This window comes from Puma concolor, chromosome F2 (genome assembly GCF_028749965.1).
Source record: "Puma concolor isolate L17-30 chromosome F2, mPumCon1.1.hap2, whole genome shotgun sequence".
Classification (NCBI taxonomy): domain Eukaryota; kingdom Metazoa; phylum Chordata; class Mammalia; order Carnivora; family Felidae; genus Puma; species Puma concolor.
The window spans coordinates 20,048,048-20,072,365 of record NC_141684.1 but is presented as its reverse complement, the minus strand read 5'-3'; the positions used below and the strand labels follow the sequence as shown (position 1 = coordinate 20,072,365).

Genomic DNA, 24,318 nt, shown 5'->3' with positions numbered 1-24,318 from the left:
GGGAAAAAAAATCCTTCCAAAATACAAAGTAGGTACTAATCAAATGTTGATTTTACAGTTGATCATTTACCAAAGATAATAAAATTCACCGCCAATCTTATCAGTGAATATACTTTTAAGAATCAACGTCACGCCAGCAAAAGCAAAACCATTCATAAAATACCCTGAATATTTTCCATGAGTGACTTTTATAAATCTTGTGAGTTTCAGGAAAGCAAATTAAGAACAGAGTGAGGAGCTTACCGACAGTCTAAACCTAACTGCCCTCAATTTTTGCTCACATAACAGAAATACTGTTGAGATATATATGGTTACAATATAGGTTTTATACTAAGAAAAAAAAAAACCCTAATATTTAAAATGTATGGGACTAAGAATAAATAAAGAGAGATTCATTCAAATGTTACTTTAAACACATAGAAGTAGAGAGGGTCAATAACCAATACATCACTTCCTAAACTCCAGAAGTCTCATGCTTGGGGAGGCCTAAATGCACTAATGGGTCTACCAATTAACATACAATTTGTGGCAAGATATGGAAGAAAACTGCAAGAAGCTTTCATGAGTATGTGGACTAGAATTCTAAACTCTGCCTCAGCCTTTTCTTTTTTCCTCTGTATATGCTAAAGTGAGAACAAATCTTGTTCTTTAATTTTGAAATTGTAGAGTGTTTCAGGTTCCAGAGATGGGGCTATAACATTCATAAACATAAACCAAACAAAAAGATGACATGAATACAAATTAGTTACAGAAATCAACCCACATACTCTAATCAAGGTATACTTGGGGCGCCTGGGTGGCTCAGTCGTTAAGCGTACGACTTCAGCTCAGGTCACAATCTCGCGGTCCGTGAGTTCGAGCCCCGCGTCAGGCTCTGGGTTGACCGCTCAGAGCCTGGAGCCTGTTTCAGATTCTGTGTCTCCCTCTCTCTCTGCCCCTCCCCCGTTCATGCTCTGTCTCTCTCTGTCTCAAAAATAAATAAACGTAAAAAAAAAATAAGGTATACTTGAAGCTCTTTTGGAACACTAAGCTCTCTGTTGGAAAAAAACCTAAGACTTTAATATAACATTTTAAAAGGAATTCATTCAAGAATTCACATCATTAAATATATCAGATAAAGAATCCTTTTCTAATGATATTCTGGATAATGGAAAGAATAGTTAGGAAAAACTTAGCATTTCATTACTATGCTTCCTTTTATCAGGAATGAAAAGCTGAGAGAGAAAGGGGCAAGAAGCTATGACTCACCTCGTGCATATATGGATCTACAAGTATTTCAAAAGGTCCAATGGCCAAAGAGATATTTGACGCAGCTGTTGGAATGGTGAGCATATAATGGAAGGTCTTCTTCCTCATATCATGGGTATATACTGTCTCCACCAAATCTCCATTGGAAACAGCCACCATTGCGGCATCTACCGTAAATTCTAATTTCCATGTACATAATTCAGAGTATGAATCAACGCATGGGAACCAAAATCTAGAAAAAATATCAAAAGTGTAAAAAATATAGTGAGAGCGTAACGTACATTCTTTCCCCCACTTATAAGTTTGTCTAACTTTTATAGAGTATGTGTAAAAAGAAACTTAAGCTATCTGCCTGCTGAAGCTTGTTACTGTGCAACTTCAGACTTTGATTAAAGGTAGAAACTTTTCGGGGTGCTTGGGTGGCTCAGTCACTTAAGCATCAGACTTCGGCTCAGGTCATGATCTCACAGTTCATGAGTTCGAGCCCTGCGTTGGGTTCTGTGCAACCAGCTCAGAAACTGGAGCCTGCTTCCGATTCTGTGTTTCCCTCTCTCTCTGCCCTTTCCCCACACACACTCTGTCTCTCTCTCTCTCTCAAAAATAAATAAGCTTTAAAAAAAAAAAAAAAAACTTTTCTCCACATATTCTTCGGCAATATTAAGAAAATATATCATGTGATACAGCCAGTTCAAATCCTTAAAAAAGAGGTAGGCAATTCTTGGCTTCAAACTTCTAAATTAAAAACTATTTTCATTTGCATATTCACATTAGTTTTTATATAGTATTCATTACCAGAAATTAAAAAAGCTTACAATAAAGTTGTAAAAAACACAATATGCAGAATCTAATCCATAAATTAGAAAACTGTTTTGGAGAATGGGATTGGGATGCATCACATAAATTCCAACAGTGCTAGCAAAGCCAGACAAAAAATTTCTATTCCACATTCTATCAAGGTCAGGTTTTACTACATGCCAGGGTCTATACCTGATACTGCAACACAAAGAAGTATGAGACATCATCCTTGGCTTGAAGAAGTTAATAATCTGAGGATTATTAATAACAATCTGAAGAGAATACGCATACTGTAATATTTCAACAATATATAGTGAACTTTGAGAATGAACTACAATCACACACAGCAATGAAGGAAAATCTCACTACCATGGTGTTGAACGAAAAAGGCCAGATAAAAAGATTATAATGCATACACTTCCATTCATATAAAGCTCAAAAGCAGGTATAATTAAGCTATATTACTTTAGAAATCAGAATAGTGGTCACTGTCGGGCAGAAGGATATGAGAGAAGCAGGTAGTGACTAGAAGTGAGTAGGAGGTGGGGACTCTGCAATGCTGGTAATGTTCTTTTTCTTGATGTGAGTGTGGATTACACAGGCTTATTCACTTGTGAAAATTCACTGAACTTTCCTATTTACAATTTAATTTTCTAGATGCCGTTTTACTGCAGTATAAAGTTAAAAAAATAATGAATTGGGATGATTTTAGAACAGTCTCTTTTTTGAAAAGTAAAGACAAAAGGGAAGACACAGGACTGAGAAGGAATGACTAGTGGAACAAGATTGAGAAGAAGTAAATCTGAGGATGAAGCTCATACTTCTCAATTTACACTAAACACATGTACTGCATATACATACAAAAAAATTCAACTGAAAAATGAAATTAACTGAAATATATAAGAATAATCTACCTTGTGGAATTTTGATACCCACAAGAGAAAACATGAGCACCTCTCTCTGCCATACTTCCCTCAACACTGGGTACCACAAAATGAAGACCTCCTTTTGGCTGATCCAAAGAAAAATTGATGTGTATCTTTAGGACCTTTAATTCTGCAACAAATAAATATACATATACATTGATACGTAAATATATAATAAGGTAACAATGGTCTATATAGCAAGGCACTAAACATAAAACGAGAATTAAAAGCTCAGCTTTAAATGAAAAATCACACCACTTACCCTACTTTCAGCTCTCACCTTTTCTCCACCTATATTAACTCAATAGCCTGCCTCCACTGATGTCCTTCCACTCAATTCTAGTCACTGCTAGCTGTGTTCTCCCAAGATATAACTCAGGTCATGCCATATCCTCCTCCCAACTTTTCTGACAATGCTATACTGTCTAAAGAAAAAAGTTCAAAACTACCTATCACATAGGAAATTTAAGGACACTTAGGATTCAATGCAAAACTTGAAAAGTAAGGACTTAAAAAGTCCCCCACATTGTTATCCCTAGTTGACTTTGGGGAACAGGAGGAATAGGGAGTGAGTGGGAAAAGCTACCCAAGAATTTATGTAATATGTTATTTACATTATCTTTAATTTATACATAACAAATACATGTTGCTTTTGTAAGATTTTTAATCTTATGAAAAAGAGGTTTCTTTTAATTTCCCTCAGACCATCACAACCATATGGACTATGTCCATTCCCTGAACATGAAATGATAGCCTTCTATGCCTATCCCCCAAAAGTGGGCAACCCTCAACCCCCCACCAAACACACGAACTATTAAAGAAAAAATAAAAAGCAAAAACAAAACAAAAATGTCTCACTTCCTCATCTTTGTTAATTTTTATAAGGCTAAATAAAAGTAGGCAAGTTATGCATAATAATTATAATGGCTGTGACTTTATCCAAGAGAAAACAAAGATTTAGAAAGTGTGCTCAAAAGTGCACAGTGGGTGTTAAGAACCCTATGATCTAGCACTGATTCTACTACTATTTAGTGACCTTCAGTAGGTCACTTGCTGTCTAGACTTCAGATTATTCTTCTGTAAAAGGAAAGAAGTGAACTAGGTGATTTTTTTAGGATTCTCCCCGCTATAACATGCTCTAATTTTAAATTGATTCGATATTGCGTACATTCTCAACTCTTGACAAATTGTTCTATCCATCCAATCTTTTTTATAACTTTCACTTTAAAAAGAATAGTGAATGAGTTTTTTGTCATAGCCCTTAATTGCTATTTTCCTACTAACCAGTGATCTTTTTAAAAAAAAAAAAAAGAGCTTCCAACTTCTGTATATTTCAAGTATTAATTTACAATTATGACATCATTAATTTTCATGTAAAAGTTTTCAGTCACTAAGTCTAACATGATTTTATTGTATAGTCAATATATTTTTGGTGTTTTACCATCAACATGTTTCCATAACTCTGAGGGAACCTTAATGCAAAGTTCTCCATTTCCTGCATCAGGATCCACAGCACTAACTGCAGCGGCATAAGCATTGGAAAAATAATTTAGATTTCTCCTGGGAAAAAAAAGAAAAAGAGATGTTTTAATAATAAGCCAAACATTTCACCAAGTATTTTCTTCAATATTTGGTAGCATTTGTTTGTTAAGCGTTATATCATTTTATATAATTTATGAGAATGCTTTCTGGACAAGTAACTATTACTCATCATGACAAAACCTACTAAATTATAAATACAATATCATATATAGCAAATTCGCCAATGCCATGTGATTATAATTACCATATCTTTCATTAATTTTGGAATGTCAAAGTCACTATACATTCCTGATAGAAGTGAAAAGAACATATGCAAAATTGAAGAAGTATTCTTTATCAATATGGCAAACATTTCAATCGATTCCACAAACTATGATCTGACAGAAATTAAGATGTTTAAAACAAGTTAGGATGGGAATCAAGTCCTTAAAATGTAGTACTGCTTACCTTTACCCCCAGTGCCTGACAATGTAAGCTTAAAGGAGGGAAACTTTTGCTGCTTCACTGCTGTACCTCCTATATGCCAGGGGGGTATACTCTATAAACAGCTGTCCAATAGTTACTTGGCCTTATTTGCCACTGGATGAAAACAATACACATAAGTCTTATGAAGATATTACAACACTGTTCCCATCCAATTTTTAAATTTTATTTCATTAAAAACACTTTAAATGTATATTGACATATACAGATCTCCCTCAACTTAACAATGGTGTTTTGTCCCGATAATCCCATCATAAGTTGAAAATATTGGAAATTGAAATGAATTTAATACACTTAACCTACCAAACATCATAGCTTAGGCTAGCTTACCATAAACTTGCTCAGAACACTTATATTAGCCTACTGTTGGGCAAAATCATCTAACACAAAGCCTATTTTACAATTAAGTGTTGAACATCTCAGGTAATTTATTGAATACTATACTCAAAAGGAAATACAGAATGGTTGCATGGGTACAGAATTGTCCTAAGTATACAGATTATATAGCCTCGTGATCATGTGGCTGACTGGGAGCTGAGGCCCACTGTACAGCTCCACATAGGTACCACATATTTCTAGCCTGGGAAAGAAATCAAAACTCAAAATTCAAAGTACAGTTCCTACTGAAAGTGTATCACCAACTTTGCACCATCATAAAGTTGAAAAATTGTTAAGTTGAACTGTCTGAAGTTGGGGGCCGTCTGTACACATATTACATTTCCTCGCTGAAACCTGTTTAAAGGAATATGTAGGAGATGGATGAAAGAAAAAAGACAAGGAATGATAAGAGCAAGATGAAAGACAACTCCATGAGCCATATTCTTGCTGAGCACCTTTATATTGATCATCTTGCCATTAGATGAATCCATGAAGTAAAGTCAGTCACATTTCACTAGCTCAGTAAGTTTTTAACTAGTTAAAAAACAAGTTTAATATACAGTACAGAGAGGTTATAGGAAAAATTAAATGGGAAAAGGGCCATTAAAGAAAACAGTAAAGTTATGCCCTCTTAACCTGACAGAACCCATTCCTCTCCCATCTCCATGTCTCTACTGATTAGGAAGGATTAGGAAGGATTTTAACAACTATACAACATAAGGCTCTGGAAGCAGTGAAACAGACTTCTCAATAATTTTAACAATTTCTTTGTTAGATAAATATGTAAAATAAAATGTGCAAGAACTACAGGATCACAATAAAAATGAAGGTTTTCACATACCATCTATATTTTTTAAATTATCATGCAGTAACTCTCTTTCCTTTGGTATATAATTCCATAAATTCTCACACATGTACAACCACTGCCACAATCAGGATATAGAGCAAGTCCATCATCCCAAAGAGTCCCTTGTGCTATGCCTTGGAATCATACAGAACATGATTTTTTTTGTTGTTACTTTTGAGAAACACTCAGAGTGTGAGCGGGGGAGGGGCAGAGAGCAGAAGATACAGAATCCGAAGCAGGCTCCAGGCTCTGAGCTGTCAGCACACAGCCTGATGCAGGGCTCAAACCCACAAACCGTGAGATCATGACCTGAGCCGAAGTCGTGCACTTTATTGCCTGAGCCACCCAGGCGCCCCTGGAATGTGACCTTTTGAGGCTGGTTTGTCTCATGTAGTAAATCTTTGAAATCCATCTCAAGCATTACACATATCAATAATTTGTTCCTTTTTATACTGAATAGTATTCCACTGTACAGACTGGACCACAGATTATTTATTGTTTATTCATTCAGCCACTGAAGAACATATGGGTTGCTTCCAGCTTCTGGCTACCACAAATAAAACCACTATGAACAACCATGTATTAATTTTTATGTGAATTTAATTTTTATTTTGTAGTACAAATACCTAAGAGTGGGACTGCTGAGTCAAATGGTAAAAATATGTTAGCTTTGTAAGAATATGCCAAACTGTTTTCCAGAATGGCTATACCATTCCACATTCCCATCAAAAATATATAAAAGTGCCAGTCACTCTGCATTTTTGCCAGCACTTAGCCAACATACTAATTTTTTTTTTAATTTTTTTAAAAGTTTACTTAGAGAGAGAAAGACAGAGACAGAGTGCAAGCAGAGAAGCAGCAGAGAGAGAGGGAGACACAGAATCCAAAGCACGCTCCAGGTTACGAGCTGTCAGCACAGAGCCCGACGCAGGGCTCAAACTTGTGAACCATGAGATCATAACCTGAGCCGACGTCAGATGCGTAACCAACTGAGCCACCCAGGCGCCCCAACATACCATCTAATTTTAAAGACTACTTTGTATATCTACAAACTGTAGTTTCTTTTCAATAAAAATGCAAAAACATGAAATATGAAAGATAGTTGAAGACACCATAATTTCCCCCCAGTTATCTGTAAAATTCAAAAATAAAAAACAATCATTACATAAAAAGCCAAACTGAAACATTACATATTAGACCACTCAGGTTTTTTTTTTTTATGGGAAATTATTCTCACTTAATCTCCTCATTTCCTGAGAAAAGGTAAAGCGGTCCAAATAAAATGGTGAGTCACTGTAAGTGGAATCTACTGAAAAGCCAGTTATGAGGAACAATCTTCTCATGGTTTGGATTTCAGTGTTTCCTTTCATAATATGAATCAAATATGTTTCTTTTCATAATAACCTCATAAAAGCCAAAAATTACAAGACAAGATTAGAATAAGTATTTTCAATTTTCAGAATAATAGTGTCCTTGTCCTATAACACCACCATCTCCAACCTCCAGTCTCCAACCCCATCCCCTCCTCAAGGAAACAAAGAGACAAGTAATGTTGTAGAAGATATTGAAAAACTAGTAATTTTCTCTAAGCATTTATTATAAGCATCCATATTAAAATAATGTTTTAATTCTTTGTCAATAACATATACTTCTTAAAACTCAGGGGCAGGTTTTGTGAACACTTAAGATTCAATTATTGGTAAACCTTTTCTCTCTTTTAAAAATATTCATGGAAGCATAATACACATCAGAAAAGCATATATACTCTAAATGTACACCTCACAGAACAAAAAGAGCCAGCATGCAGAGCATGAACAGAACTTTACCAGCCTCCCAGAAGCCCTCTTATAATCACTAACCAACCCCACTTTCCACCACCAAAGGTCACCCATTATTCTGACATCTAATGTGATAGATTAACAACTTCATATACTTTCTCTTGTATCTGACTTCTTCTACTCAATGTCTAGCCTGCGAGATCCAGACATACTGGTGCATGTAGCTATTGGTCATTTATCTTGTCACTGTTTAGAATTCCAGTGGTGTGAGAACATACTACAATCTATCTTCTACCATTGATGAGTCTTCAGGTAATTTCCAGTTCTGACTATTACAAATGTTGCTGTGAACAATTTTGTACATATTTTTTGGTGAACATATGAACACATTTCTACTGAGTATATACTAGGAGTGAGACCTACACTAATCATAGAGTATGCACATATTCAAACTCAATTTACACTTCTATCAGCAGTGTTTGAAAGTTTAGTTACTCTATATCCATGTCAATACTTGGTTTCTCTTCTCTTTGGTTCTGATAGTTTGCACACAGAAAAAAAAAAAAAAAAGCCAGCCAGCAGGAAAACCCATTTTCTAAAAGTGAAACCAATACCAAAATTAATAAAGATGACTTTTTAAAAATAATTAAAACAACATTTGATATGATACTATGAAATAAGGATTCTTAGAGAAAACTCTACCGTAACAGGTTTTTCTATGAAAATGTCTAGGGGATTTCAGTCAAGCTCAAACTTGAGTGAACTACTCAAAGCAGCCATCTCTGAAAGGCTACTGTATTTCAAGCTGTAGAAACACTGAATGCAGATAAGGATAAAATGGCTCTACTGATATGCATGTAAAAATTAATCCAAACAGGAAGAATTATACCTAGTTCTGGGGTTACCACATTTAAGAAGAAACAATGCCAAACCAGGGAACATTCAAAGGGCAAGAATGGTAACAAATTTGGGAAGAGTTTTAGATAAGGAAGGGTTGAAAGTATTGTGATTCTGTAGACTGGAAAAGAGAAAACTTAGGGGAAAACAATATTTAAATTGGTTAAGTTTGTGAATATTATAACAAAAACTGTAGTTTGATGTAATAAAGAACTTTCTAGCTTTCAGAAAAATCAAAGGGATGCTTGAAAATACAGTGAGCTCACTCACAGGTCATATCTCGCGGTCCGTGAGTTCGAGCCCCGGGCTCTTGTGCTGACAGCTCGGAGCCTAGAGCCTGCTTTGGATTCTGTGTCCGCCCTCCCCTCCCCAACTCATGCTCTGCCTCCCTCTGTCTCTCAAAAATAAATGTTAAAAAAAATATATAGTGAGTTCTTCAGAGCTAGAAGCATTCAAGCAAAAGGTGAAACAGTATAGGAAAAAATTCTTGTTGAAGTTTCGACTAAATGAACCTTAATGTTCCTCCAACTACGACAAATTAACCCTGAGCAATACTACCAAAAATAAGTAGCAGTGAGGCATTGTGGCTGAGTTAAAATATAAATATCCATATTACTTAACCATAATTAGTAAAGGAATCAACTACTTTTACTATATAATATTAGCAAAATAACATTTAAAACCTCTGTAGTATAAGTCTGTATTAAAAAATACAGGACTTACAAAAAAATTTTTTAATAGCAATTAAAAAAATCAACTCCAATTACTCTAAAAATCTTTCTAATCACTCAATAGCTACTTCATTTATATCTCAATATTGGTCATTTCTACTGCCACTCCTTAGTGGAAATGAATACTAAAGACAGGAATTAAACTGATTCTTGGAACTTGGGAACACTGAGGCTTTTCAAGCAAAATAGAAAAGATTTTCTCAAAGTGGGAAAGTCTATCTAGGGAAGGAAAAGAAACAAAGGAAAGAGATGTCAGCACTGTAGCCTATCCATCCATAGAAACAGCTTCTCTGGCAAAGTCCGTATTTATTTTATTCTAAGAAGAGAAAAATGTAGGAAAAAAAAAAAACAATCAAAAAGCTCCTATAGGGCAAACTATAATTTATCTACAATACATAAGATTCAAATACAAAATATATTTAGAGAAAGTGTTGAAATTATTTTATTGGCAGACAAAAAAAAAAGAGAATGCACACACAAAATATATTTGGAGAAAGTGTTGAAATTATTTTACTGGCAGACAAAAAAGAGAGAGAGAGAATGTGCGAGCAAGCGCTTAAATAGATGTTACATAAAAAACAGGGTTTTTAATTGCTGGCACAGGTAATTTAACAACTCCACTAACGTTTGGTTGGATAAAATAGGTAGAAATGTCTTTCAGTCTCTTATCTAAATGTTTCTCTTCCTTACATTCCCTCTGCAGTTCAAAGATGCTGAATCTCAACCAAGGTAAGCACACTATTTCCATCAAAAACAGGATAGCCTGGTATCTTAAGTTTAAAACAAATAAGATGTGATTAAGTAGTATATTACTTCTTTGAATGTTAGGACATTCTTATATGTATTAAGATCAAATTTTATCACAGAATTTAAGTTTAACTTTCAATTTCAAAACTGCCATACTTAATTTGTTTCAGCTGTAGTGTAAATTTTATTGGTTTATTAAAGAAAGTTACTTTAGAAACAAGAAAGGTAACAGAAGTATCTAGGGACATGCTAAAGTCCTTAAGTATCTGCCTTTCCCAAAGTTCTCTAAAAATAATGTCATCCAGAAGAAAGATTTTTCACATTTAACTGCTAAGAAAAGCAGTATTTCTTCTGAATAACCCCGTATCTTCTATCTTGTGTCTTATCAATCATATAAACGAGTGTTTCCTCTTAGGTAAGGCAACCAGAAACATCAAAACTAAATCTATAATTTTCCTGTAACAATTGTGCAATAACTTAACAGTGTGTACACACCATCCTACGCTTTTTCACTTTTTAATTCCATTAGCCACTTTTTAAAACTGTTGTCTACTAAAATTCTAAAACCAACCTCAAATCCTCTTTTAAACCAATCAAATAATAAACACCAGCAAAAAATAACTAATGTCATCCCTCTTTAAAAGTAATCAAGATTCTAGAGCTTGGAAGAAAAGCAGGGGTAGTGAGCAAATATTTACTAAGTGACCATGGCTAAAAGAGCTGTTTCTAACTGAAAAGAAAAATTATAATATATTCTACCTTTCCCAATTTCCTAACGTAACGTTTGAAAAGACTCCCCTTTTTACCTTTCTTTTCTTCCATTATAACGCTATAAGTGATGAAGCATCTTCCCTATCACTAGAGAAATTCTTTAGGAGATAAGATCACTTCAAAATAAACAAGGCAAAAAGTAAAAGCTTGTTTCCTCAAAAGACGTGGAAACCATCGTTCCTGTCACTGTACTGCCACAGAGTATATTCTCTGAGATCGGAGCAGCAACAGGTAAAGCAAATGTGCAAACACTGTTCTGTGACTGGCAGATGGAGAGCCTACTTGCCCTGTCGTCAAATGCAGAGTTCTAGTGTCAACTGCGGAGCTATTCCGGACTCTAGCAAGGCCATGGCTTCCCTACCTGCTCTGCTTTCCTACCTGCTCTTTTACAAGTGCCTTTTCCATACATCAGTGGTAATATATTTACTACTCTAAGGGCAGGTCATTTTTTTTTTCTGGGGGAAAAAGGAGGAAGATGATTTTGTAATAAGTGTTTTTAAATGAGTTCTACAAGTGTAGCTGAAAAAGCAACGTAATTTCAACAACTCAAGTTTGTGAAATGGGAAGTTACAGGAGTAATTCAGAGATTCCCCGAACTTTTCCAACAGCATTTTCTTTTCTCTTCCCTGAGTCTGAAAGATTCTAAACCAATGATAACTGGACCAAAAATATGTCTAAAGATAAGCCTCCTGTCTCAACCCTTGTAAACCCTTAAGGCAATGGCTCATAGGCATTAATTAGCCTCTCAGAATCACCTGGCACACTAGTTACAACACAAATTGCAGGGGGGCACCTAGCTGGCCCAGTTGGTAGAACACACAACTCTTGATCTCGGGGTTGTAAGTTGGACCCCCACGTTGGGTGTAGAGATAACTTAACAAAATCTTAAAAAAACAAGAACACCACCAAAAAAACCCAAAACAAATAAAACACAAATTGCAGGACCAAATCCCCACTTTCTGATTCAGCAGATCTAAGGCAATGCCTGGGAGTCTGCATTTCTAACAAGTTTCCAGGTGATGCTGATACTGCTTGTCTGGAAATCACACTTTAAGGATTGCTGCCTTAATGCAGCAATTAGTTAAAATAATATCTTGACTAAAAACAGTTTATAATAAAGGTTTGGCACCCTACTCCAAAACAGAGAATCATGGTTGAATCCAATGGTTTCTAAACTTTGAAAAAGCAAGTGCCCTCAAACATAGTTCACAGTACTTAAATTAATACAAATATTACTGGGCACAATGAAGTAAAATACTAAGAAGAGCCTTAAGAATAGTAAGTAATCCTATTTGCCTAAAGGAATAATTCAAGGAAAAAACCTTATCTATGCCAAAATATTCACTCAACATCACTTACGATCTCAAAAGCTGGAAATGACACAAATGCCAAACAACTGGAAAACAATCATGCAAACTATAATATACTGAATAAATATTATCTGACCATAAAAATGATAGAGAGTGAAGACTATCATATGTGGAAAAGAGGAGACAAAGTATTTAAATGAAAAAAGTAGAACACAAAACTGCTCATAACAGCATGTTTACTGATAAAAAAACAAGTTTATCAGTAAAAATGTAATATTTAAAGTGAAGTAGACGTAATATTTAAAGTGAAGAGACATCTAAGACATAGTATTTTTATATGACATTCAAAGGCAGTCAAAGTATTTTATAAAATATTTTGAAGTAGTCTCTGCTCTAAGGATTACAACAACCACCTAACCCATTGAAGATTAATGTTAATAAAGTATTTTTTAAAAATATTAAAAGTAGAAAAATGGCTTAAAATTGTTTTTTAATTCTCAGATAATACTTCTTCAAAACTGTAATCTGAAGAAAGGAAACTCAGTAACTTACTATGTTGGGTAGAACTAGTAAAATTTCTTGAACCAAATATGCAGAGAAATTATAAAAAATTATAAAAGAAATTATAAAAAAAACAAATTATAATTAGGAAAAAAACTGGGATTCAGAGCCTAGTAATAATCTAAGAAAAGTACTTTGAAAAGATTAATCCAATAATATGGGGAATATATAGCTGTTACAAATATCAACTTTAAGGTATAAAACTTACTGTTTTGATTCATTGTGACAGACTTCCAAGGTTGGGTCATTATAAATAAAAGCAGCTTCTAAATCATTGATCCTTACTCGGTATATTCTACACTGTTTGCTGTTCAACTTGATTCTATTCAAGTTTGCAACTGTGGGAAAAATAGTCAGTTCCACGAATCCCTGCAATGATAAAGAATAATAACTTTGTTATAATTAAGACTGGTAGGTTTTAGAATATTTTTTTTTATTTCTACTACTTATACTTACTTATACCACTATTTCTATTACATTCCAGAGACAGAATCCCAAATAGCTACATATATATGTGTTCTCTGAGTATCTTCATTTCAAACACTATTGTCCTAATGAATGAACAGGTATGAATTATATAGACTTTATCTTCTTGGTGATTCACATTCACCATCAGTGAAAACTGGACCATGTGCCAGAAAAAAGTAAAAGGACTCACACTCTCAAATACAAGGCTTTCTAGACAGACTGGAACTCAAATAGGGAAGAAGGAGAAAAAAAAAAAAAAAAAGAGCAGAAAGAGAATCAAAACCAGTTTGGTGAGTAAAAAGAACATGGCCTTCCAGGGGCGCCTGGGTGTCTCAGTCAGTCAGACGTCCAACTTCGGCTCAGGTCATGATCTCGCGGTTTGTGGGTTCCAGCCCCATGTCAGGCTCTGTGTTGACAGCTCAGAGCCTGGAGTCCGCTTCGGATTCTGTGTCTCCTCCTCTCTCTGCCCCTCCCACACTCATGCTCTGTCGCTCTGTCTCATAATAATAAATAAACGTTTAAAAAAAAAAAGAAAAAGAACATGGCCTTCCAAAATGGGAATCAAATGGGAAAGATGGGTCAATGGAACATGACACATATGTCCAGTGTTTTTAATATGATGGGTTAAAAAACTGATATACTCAAGTGTGAAATATGGGAAGGCATGAAATAGCATTTCAAGGGCTGCAAACTGAACAGGAAAATTTCAGAACCTGCAACACAAATAGCTAAGATGAAATGGAGGCAGCAACAACAGAGGGCTCAAGTATAACCATTCTAATGGCTTTAGAGAGCAGCACTGTGTGCCAGATGTTACACTAGATACTCTCATATGTTCTCTATGAACTGAAAAAAGTACTACTTTACGCTTTTTACAGATAAGTTAACGAAGTTAAGAAAATTATGTAGGGGTGCCTGGGTGGCTCAGTCGGTTAAGCGGCCGACTTCGGCTCAGGTCACGATCTCGCGGTCCGTGAGTTCGAGCCCCGCATCGGGCTCTGTGCTGACAGCTCAGAGCCTGGAGCCTGTTCAGATTCTGTGTCTCCCTCTCTCTGACCCTCCCCTGTTCATGCTCTGTCTCTCCCTGTCTCAAAAATAAATAAAAATGTTAAAAAAAATTAAAAAAAAATTATGTAATTAATAAGTGGAGAAATGACATTCAAATCTACATCTAAATGATTCCAGTGGAATCCTAATATACCGTGTTTCTTGTACAGGGCTTTAAATAACATGAAAGAATTTTTTTATAAAACACTTAGCCTAACTGCTCAAAAGCACAGAGATTCTGCAGCCCTTTTTCCCCACCACTTCCCAAATAAGAAGACAGCCATACATCCATAAATTAGACTCTCTACACAGATCTGCATGGTAGCAAATGAGAATAGAAAGAGCAGAGGCCAAAATACTGTTAATGAAAAGCTCTGTGTTTAAAGGCATAAACTATCAGCAACTGGAGGGGAAAAGACCAAAATTCTTTTAATTAGCCTATCAGCAATCCATTGACCAATCTACATAAATAAGCTTGGATCAGCTGAAAGCAAGCAAGCAGAATCAAAACAGCAAAAGTGTACTATAATAGAAAAAATTATGGAAAGTGCTTTAAGTCAATAGTTAGGTTACATGGGTGGGGATAGAAGAACAGGATTTGGCTTTCTTGACTAAGGTTAACAATAACAAAACAGTGAATGGAGTATATTTCATGAAGATAGGGAAAGCCCAGTCTCCTCATATCATCTGGTCTCTGACACCACCTAGAGCCCTAACCTCTATCTGCCTGCAACATTCAGACCCATTAACTTCCACAAGACTCCACTCTCTGTCGTCCTTGGCCACTGGCATTACTGCAAGCTTGTCTGGTCATGTAACCTCTCACTCTCTTCTGCTTGCTTCTTGTTCCCTCCCAACCACTTCACAGCTGACCACCTTCCCATCCTATTCTAAATAACCTCCCCTGGGCCATTCAACCTTTTGAAAAATTCCTTCTCTACCTTCCAGCCTTAGATGAAATATCTCCTGAAACCCCTTTGACAAGAAGCTACTTATTCTTTCATTCGCTGTAAATTAGGAGAGGGGAAAACAGAAAACCTTTTAGTTTCATGTGCTACTCTAGACCACTCACAGAATTTTATATAGCATATGCTATAAGAGTAAGGGCAGTATGTCATTATTAAATACATGGTTTACGGGGTGCCTGGGTGGCTCAGTTGGTTGAGTCCAAGTCTAGGGTCTAGAGCCCTGCGTTGGGATTCACTCTTTCTTCCTCTGCCCCTCTCTCTCGCTCACTCTCTATCCCTAAACTAAAAAAAAAAAAAAAAAAAAGTATGTGTTCTGGAGGTAAACTGTCTGCATTCAATTCCAAGCTCTACCACTTAGTGAGTGTATGATCTCGAGTTACTTACTCTAGCTCTCAGTGTCTATTTCCTCCTCTATAAAACAAGAATAATGACAGTACCTACCTTTTGGTGGTAAGACAACTGAGCAATACATGGAAAACACTTAAAATCATAGTGGACATCTAAGAAATGTTATTATTCTTTTGTATTTCTTTTTCCTTTAGTCATCCCATACAGATCCACAAACCTCTATTCCTCTTCATTACTACCTCCCAAATTCCCCAACATTCACTGAAGGCTCATATGCAACTTTTCTAACCCATCTCTACCATAACTCTAAGTGAGCTGAATGTAGATATATCTGATCCATACAGTAACCCTGCTTCAAAGTTCCTTGACCTTAATTCCTACAATCTTTACTTCTATTACAGGATAGCAATCAAGATTACACTCCAAAGATACATCATCACTGCCCAGAATTACTCCCAAGCTGACATTTTAAACTTGAGTGTCCACAATGCTTATCCTTCTGCCCCTCTTATTACTTCTCAGTCTTCCTGTTCAACCACATGAAGTCCTGTTCCTGGACCTCCTCCAGTTTCTTACTAGTCCTTCCTGGCATTTTTACAGCACTTTCTTTTCCATTTACTGCAGATCCTTAATTTCAACCACTGTTCTGCCAAGTATCAATTCTCTTGCCTTCCAGCTACATGTATATATCTTTCCCTAACTGTTCAAAAATCAGCCATCCACTGGGGGCCATACTCTGCAGTATTCTCAAAAATCCCGCTCTATTAACTACCCTATCCTATTAGTACAGGATTTTTTTTCCTGTGCCTATAAACATGTTCAAGTCTGACATATACTTTAAAATCTTGAGATCTACATCACACTCAAATAAACTACTTTTTGCCCTTATACTGGAGTTGTCTTATCTTGATTCTGAACTGACAATCCCTGGAGTCCCAAAACCCTACCATGGTCTGGTAGTCATACTGGAAGTCTTTGGAGGTCAAGTACTAAAGGGGATAACAGTCCAAGGCTATTTCAGAGTAGGACTCATGCCTACTCCACCAGTCCTAGAAACTATAGTAAATCAAAGCAACTAGACATCCCTTGAGGAACTGCAGAGATTAGTGCCCTCTAATATTTGGAAGATGCTTACTACATCTTAACTTATTTGGCCAATGCAAAAGTCAAGGTTTCAAAGAATGATGGTGAATTATCACAAATCTGTCAACTAAACCACAGTTACAGATATAGTATTTTTATACAGCAAATCAGCATAGCTCTTGGTAACTAGTATCATAGCTAATTATCAAACAAATGTTTTTTTCCCAAAGAATTTTTATCAGGAAAAAAAAAATCACAGATTGCCTTCAAAACATCAGAATGCCTTCACTGTCACCTAATAACTAAAAACTATACCAATTCTCCTGCTCAATCAAAACATAGTCCAAAAGTACCTTGCTTCCAAGATAGCCCATAAAGCATTATACTAGTATATTATATTGACAACATTATGCTAACATGACCTGTTGGGAAGGGAAAGGAATTCTCCAAATGTTTTAATAAAAACAAGGGTGGCACAGGATGAAAGTTAAATCCCGTTAAAGTTCAGGAGCCTGTCACATTAACAAAGCTTCTAAGGTTCCAGTATTCTAAGGCATATAAAAATATTCCTTCCAAATGAAAAATAAGTTGTTTCATTCTGTACTGCTCAGCAAGGTACAAAAAACTGCTCAGGAAGGGACAAAAAACTTGGTGGGCTTCTTTGAATTCTGGAGGCAATATATACATATGGGCATTCCGCTTACCAGGCAACCTATTACACTGTCAGCTTTGAGAGGGGTCCAGACCTGGAAAACGTTCTGCAGCAGGTCCAGATTGTGGTTCAAGCTGCCCTGCTATTTGGGCTTTATGACTCAGCAGATCCTATGGTATTTGAAATGCCTATTGCAGATAGAGATGCTGTACAGACTCTGGCTTTTTCCAATACAATGACAGTGCAAATTCTTGAGGTTTGAGAGGAAAACCACAACCTCTCCTGTCACCAACTATATTCCATTTGCAAAGCAACTACTGGTTTGCTTCTAGACCCTTCAGTAGAAACTCAAACATGACCATGGGACTCCCAACGACTATGTTACCTGAAATGACCGTGATGAGATTGAGTGTAATATAAAGCTCTGAAAAACAAAAGTGGGCATGTGCAGCAGGTGTCCACTTTTAAAAAGACAACACATCTGAACCAGACCCAAGCAGGGTCATAAAGTACAGGCAACAGCATGAGCAGATGCTTGGAATCCATTAATACTTCTTCCACTGCTTCTCTACCTCTCTTTCAATTTCCATCTCAGGCCTCAAGGAGAGTTCCCCTTGTTCAGTTAACAGAATAGAACAAAGCACAAGCCTGAATTATGAATAAGCTCACAGGATGCTAGGACCAGCTGGAAGTGGGTGGAAGCTGCCATTAGAATGCCACTGAAGTTGGGGCACCTGGGTGGCTCAGTCGGTTAGGTGTCCAACTTCAGCTCAGGTCATGATCTCTCAGTCCGTGAGTTTGAGCCCCACATTGGGCTCTGTGCTGACAGCTCAGAGTCTAGAGCCTGCTTCAGATTCTGTGTCTCTCTCTCTCTCTGCTCCTCCCCTTCTTGTGCTGTCTCCTGTCTCCAAAATAAATAAACATTAAAAAAAAAAAAAAAAAAGAATACCACTGAAGTGTGACCCTGGGAGACAGTGGAAGAAAGTCCTACAGCAGACAGAACGTTGGGAAATACGTCTGGCTGTACACTCTTTGTAGTAGAGATGACCTAAAGTACACAACTACACTGACCCATGGGCAATTGCTAACAGGATGGTTAGGAACCTGGTAAGAACAAACTTAAAAGACTGAAAATAGAAGATGGTAGAAGACGTATATTAATGGATTTCTCAGAACAAGTATAATGTGAAAATATCCATGTTATTATCACATAAATGGCCATCAGAGGGCATCTACGGCAGAAAGGACCCTCAAAAACCAACTGGCAAGATGAAATAGATCTCAAAGATTCTTTCCCTAGACACCCTGCTCGATATACAAAGTGGTCACGGAGGCAGAATGGAGGCTATGCATGAGCCTAACAACATGGTCTTCCCCCCGCCGACATACACACCAAAGATGATCTGACTACCACCACTGCTGAGTGCCCACTACCAGTAGTAGAGGATCATACTAAGTATCCAATATGGTACTGGAAGGACCAGTTAATCACTTGATAGAATGACTACATCAGACAGCTCATATCAAGAACATGATATGCCCTTACAAGAACAGACACATATTCTAGATTTTCCTTCCCTAACTACAACATACTTACAGAAAATCTTATATATCATTGTATTATCTCATACATACCTCCAACTTAGTGTATAGGAAAGTGTGGTTATGGGTTCTTACATACAAAATTTACTAGTTTTATCTTGTACCCAATTATCCAGAAGGACTGGCATGATCAACTGCTGTAGGCTTAATTACAGCACCAACTCAGAGACCTACAACAGGATGCTGTCTTAACTAGTGTACCATATATATAGAGACATCTCTCCAAAGCCAAAATAGACTGCGAACCAAAAGGTAAAAATTGGAGTGACTATTCTCACTATTGCATCAAAAAAACCACGGAAGGAATTTTTGCTATCTTTGTAACCTTGTGTTCGGTTCGGTATGTTTGACCAACAGAAAAATGCATCCACCAGGGCATATAATCATGGTTCCATTTGGAAGCTGAGACTGTCACTTGGCCACGTTAGGTTCCTCATGTTATGGAACCAACAGAGAGAGGGTCACTATACTGACTGGAATGACTAATCTCAATTACCAAACAGGAACCAAGGTTCTGCTATACAGTAAGGACAACAATTATATCTGCGGTTCACAGAGATTCACAGAATGCATCTCAGGGTCACTTGGCCAATAGCACTAATCAACGGAAAACTGTAAGAACCCAAAAAAGACAGGACAAGCAAGGATGCAGATCCTACAGGAATGAAAGTCTAGGTCAGACCAACAGAAATGTTGGCAGAAGAAAAAGGAAAAATGGAATAGGTGGAAGAGTAACACAGCGGTCTATATCAACTTTGGCCTTGACACCTGCTAAAGAAAACAGTGACGGGGCGCCTGGGTGGCGCAGTCGGTTAAGCGTCCGACTTCAGCCAGGTCATGATCTCGCGGTCCGTGAGTTCGAGCCCCGCATCAGGCTCTGGGCTGATGGCTCAGAGCCTGGAGTCTGTTTCCGATTCTGTGTCTCCCTCTCTCTCTGCCCCTCCCCCGTTCATGCTCTGTCTCTCTCTGTCCCAAAAATAAATAAAACGTTGAAAAAAAAAAATTAAAAAAAAAGAAAAAAAAAAGAAAACAGTGGCTCTAGCAATTAAGTTTCACATTCTCTTACCCACTTTTCTTTCCACTAGTTTGTACGAAAGCTACTGGTGATATCTAATACCTTACATGGGAGTAGAGATGAGTTACCATATCCTCATGTGAATTCATTAGGTGAGGGATTGGCAAACTTTTTCTTAAAGGGTCAGATAGTAAGTAGATTTTGTAGGCCACACGGTCTCTGTCACAGGTACTCAACTCTGCCAGTGTAGCTCCAAAGCACTTTAGACAATATATAAATAAATGGGTGTGGCTGTGCTCAAATAAAATTTGTTACAAAAATAGGTAGCTGGCCATTGCCAACCTCTGCAATAGCGGATAAGACTTCGTTAAGTCCCCTGTGTTGGGAACACTAGCTTTTCTTCTCAACAAAAAACAAGGATGGCTTGGGGGCAAAACGGGTAGACTATTCTAGATATTCTCCTTTTGCCCCTCCTAATACACTATACACCCCAGGAGTTGCATTAACTGGGCACCAGCCCTTCAGCTTCTGGTTGGGGTGGTCAAATGGGAAGCACAAGGAGAAAACTGGAGAGGGGAAGGAAAGTGAGCCCATTACATTTATCCCTCCAGGTTCCTCCCTATCCAGCTAAGGGAGGCAGTAGCTTCATTCTTCTACCAAAGGCCACACCTCCTATAAGGTCACTCTGACAACTACTATAGTTTCTAGTAACTTCTTCCTTCCTTCCTTTGTTCTTTCAGGTTTAGAAGTAATAACTATTCCTTGTTGCTAACCTAGTGTGCCCTACCATCTCTTGGTTCCTCTTAACCCTGTGTCTTCTAAATAGTCTTCTTCTACTTTCCCTCAACCTACGTGAATATGCTGCTTATTTCCTTCTGGGACCCTAATCCATACACCAACCAAACAATTTTTCTAGTGGGAAACCCAAAAATCATTCACAACTCCTTCCTAACATTCTCAGTAAAAGTTATCTGCAATTCCTTTCCATCTCTCAATTTGGCAGGGGCAGAGGACGTTGAAAGGGGAAACAATGACAGAAAGGAGCTGCAGGTGACTCTTAGATCATCTATAATTAAAAAATGGGGGTGCCTGGGTGACTCAGTCAGTCAAGCATCCACTTCAGCTCAGGTCATGATCTCACAGCTCATGAGTCTGAGCCCCAAGCTGGGTTCTGCGCTGACAGCTCAGAGCCTGGAGTCTGCTTCAGATTCTGTGTCTCCCTTCCTCTCTACTCCTCCCCCGTTCACTCTGTGTCTCTCAAAACCAAATAAATATTTTAAAAAAAGAAAATTTTTTTAAATGGCTCAATCACTTGCTAACTTTACACCCTGAAGAAAGTTACTTAGTCTGAAATCTTTCAGCTGCTTGAACTATAAAAATAAAGGTAAAATAGTATCTATTTCATGGGGTTATTGTGAAGATTAAGTGAGGTCATACACATAAAACCTTACAACAGTCTCATACATAGTATACACTCAATAAATGTTCACTATAATTCAGTCAACCATATCAACTCTATTTCTATACCACTTTCACTATTGTTATTTTCCTTCAGGGCTTCATTGTAAGAATATGACAATAACTTCTTAACTAAACTCCCTAATTCTCCTATCTTCCCTACCCAATTCATACAACACAACACACCTAAAGTACCCTTCTGTGAAGTACAAGGTAAATACAATTGACCCTTGAACACAGGTTTGAACTGTAGAGGCCCACCTATATATGGATTTTGTCCTGTTAAATACAGTGCAGTGCTGTAAACGTTATTTTCTCTTCCTTATGATTTTCTTAATAACATGTTCTTTCTCAATATTTATTATAAAAACACAGTATATAATAAGCATACCAATTATGCAGTAATGGACTTCATGTTATTGGTAACACTTCTGGTCAACAGCAGGCTATTAGTAGCTAAGTTTTTGAAAAGTCAAAAGGTATACCCGTATTTTTTAATGTGCAGAGGGTTGGGACGCCAACCCCTACATTGTGCAAGGGTCAGCTGTTATCATATGTAAGGAATACTGATTGAGAAATTTCTTTGAGGACATGGGACTTAATGAACCTTTAAGGATTCTATGATTCCTATGAAGAGGTTCCATTTTTTTAACTATATAGCTCATCTTAAGTAAACATATGAATACATGGATAACATCTGGGGGGAATTTCATGCCATCACATACACCTCCAAACAATAAATAAAAACAGCTAAGATTCTATTTAATACAAGTCCCCCCAAATTAAGCACTCAGGTAGCCAAAGACTTCTATATTCCAAGGATATATATGCAATCTATATGTATCAAACACCTTATCTAAACCTTTACAAAGCAATCCACCTAAACCAGGTCAGCCAAGAATTAGAAAACAAAACTGGCCTCCTAGCAGCCAAGTCAAGTCAATGAGAGCCCTAACCTTAATTTTTTTTTCACAGAAGAAATTTCACTATGGGCTTATTCTTGTTTCTTTCACAATTCTAAAATGCTTGGTGATACAGACTTTCACATTCCACAACTGATTAAATGGAATAAAATATTAACCTGGAAAAAAAAAAAAAAAAAAAGAAAGGAAGGAAGGAAGAAAGAAGAATTGAGAAGGCAGCCAGTATAGAAGCAAGGCTATTCACCTTGGAGTCATACATATCTGAATCCCAAATCTCACCTACTCTTGAAACACAGTTATCTGGAAGTGAAAGTTTCTAAATATTGTAAAGGTGACTTGTTACGGCTTATAATTGTTGAGAACATACTCACCACAACAGATTTTCTCTGAAAGTTTATGTTGTTGATGCAGACGACCTGATGGGTTGTATATTAAAAAAAAAAAAAAGTACTTTTAGTAAACGAAAGCATAAGCCTATTCAAGTATAAACAAGGAATAAGCAGCTCACAATACTTAATTTTTCCATTTAAAATCCTGCAAATTAAGGTAATTGCATGTTTTAAACTGAGCAAAACAAATGGAAAAAGATTTCTCTGGAAAAAAAAGACAGCAAGGTACTTTAAGAAAACACAATCAGGGCCCCTGGGTGGCTCAATCGGTTAATCGTCATACTCCTAATTTCAGCTCAGGTCATGATCTCACGGTTCCTGACATTGAGTCCCACCGTGGGGCTCTGTGCTGACAGCGCTGAGCCTGCTTGGGATTCATTCATTCTCTTTCTCTCTCTCTCTCTCTCTCTCTCTCTCTCTCTCTCTGCCCCTACCCCTGCTCGTGTTCTCTCTCCCTCAAAATAAACAGATAAAAAATATATATATATATATATGAAAACATATATATATGAAAAAAAACACCTATTAACCAGCAAAGGACATTAAATCTGTTGAATAACCCTGTCATTCAAAACCATACACGATATCCAACAAACACCATTTCCATCACTGTAAATGGGTTCTAGTTTCCTACTAGATTTCCCAGGCTCACAAAGGCAGTTTCAAGCAATCACCAAGTATAATTAATAAAAACAAAAGCTAGAAGAGGAAAGGAAGATGAAAAAATACTTATAATTTATATGGCCTTGGGCTTTCAAAGCCCTTGTCTCCTTTCTTCCTGTTCATTCTGGCGGGCTCTAAACCAGTTGGCGGCATGAAGCGCTCCCACCGAGCTTGGCTTCCCGGTTTCCCGGGGGCTGCGGGATATTACCGGCCTCCGGCACCTCCCACTCCTCGCTCCCCCTCGCTCCCGACAGTCATGCCCAGCGGCCAGGGCTCCCTCGGCGCCCACACCCGGCCCCGTCCAATCTGCCGCCGCCTCGAACTCGCTCCCTCGACCCGGCTCCTTTCAGCCCCCTCCGCCGAGCTTGTCACGAAGATGCTCCTCTCAGCAACCGCTCAAAGCCACCGTCAGCCGACATCTTGCCTGTCACCTCTAACCTCTGGAGTCAGCGGAAGTGGGACGGCGGCGCGGGCGGAAGCCGGAAGCTTTGGGTCAGAGGGCGGGGCTTGCACGATAGCGCTAGAGGGTTTCGCCTCTTTGACCATATATATTCTGTGGGAGGGAACTGTTAAAATTTAGGAAATACGACACAAATATATAGTGGCTTGCTAAGAACGGGACAGGAGGTTGGTGGGGGTGTTAGTAGCCAGGGATACACGAAACCAGGAGTGGGGGGGTCCTGCTGGT

At 37.4% G+C, this 24,318-nt stretch overlaps 1 protein-coding gene across 5 annotated transcripts in view; it reads right to left on the bottom strand.

The window, feature by feature from the left end:
- The window catches only part of TAF2 (TATA-box binding protein associated factor 2), a 105,849-nt gene extending 81,774 nt beyond the window's left edge, over nt 1-24,075 (bottom strand). For 3 of the 5 annotated variants that reach the window (XM_086695987.1, XM_086695986.1, XM_025922650.2), the window contains exons 1-6: nt 23,701-24,075; nt 22,950-23,004; nt 13,223-13,383; nt 4,411-4,529; nt 2,958-3,099; nt 1,249-1,480 (exon numbers count right to left, since the gene is read on the bottom strand). In XM_086695987.1, the coding sequence (XP_086552113.1) occupies nt 1,249-1,480; nt 2,958-3,099; nt 4,411-4,529; nt 13,223-13,383; nt 22,950-23,004; nt 23,701-23,783 (792 nt within the window). In that variant the 5' untranslated portion in view covers nt 23,784-24,075. Of the gene's footprint in view, nt 1-1,248; nt 1,481-2,957; nt 3,100-4,410; nt 4,530-13,222; nt 13,384-22,949; nt 23,005-23,700 lie in introns of those variants that run through there. The other 2 variants (XM_086695989.1, XM_086695988.1) reach the window with 2 other exon arrangements.
- Nucleotides 24,076-24,318: the final 243 nt, after the last annotated feature.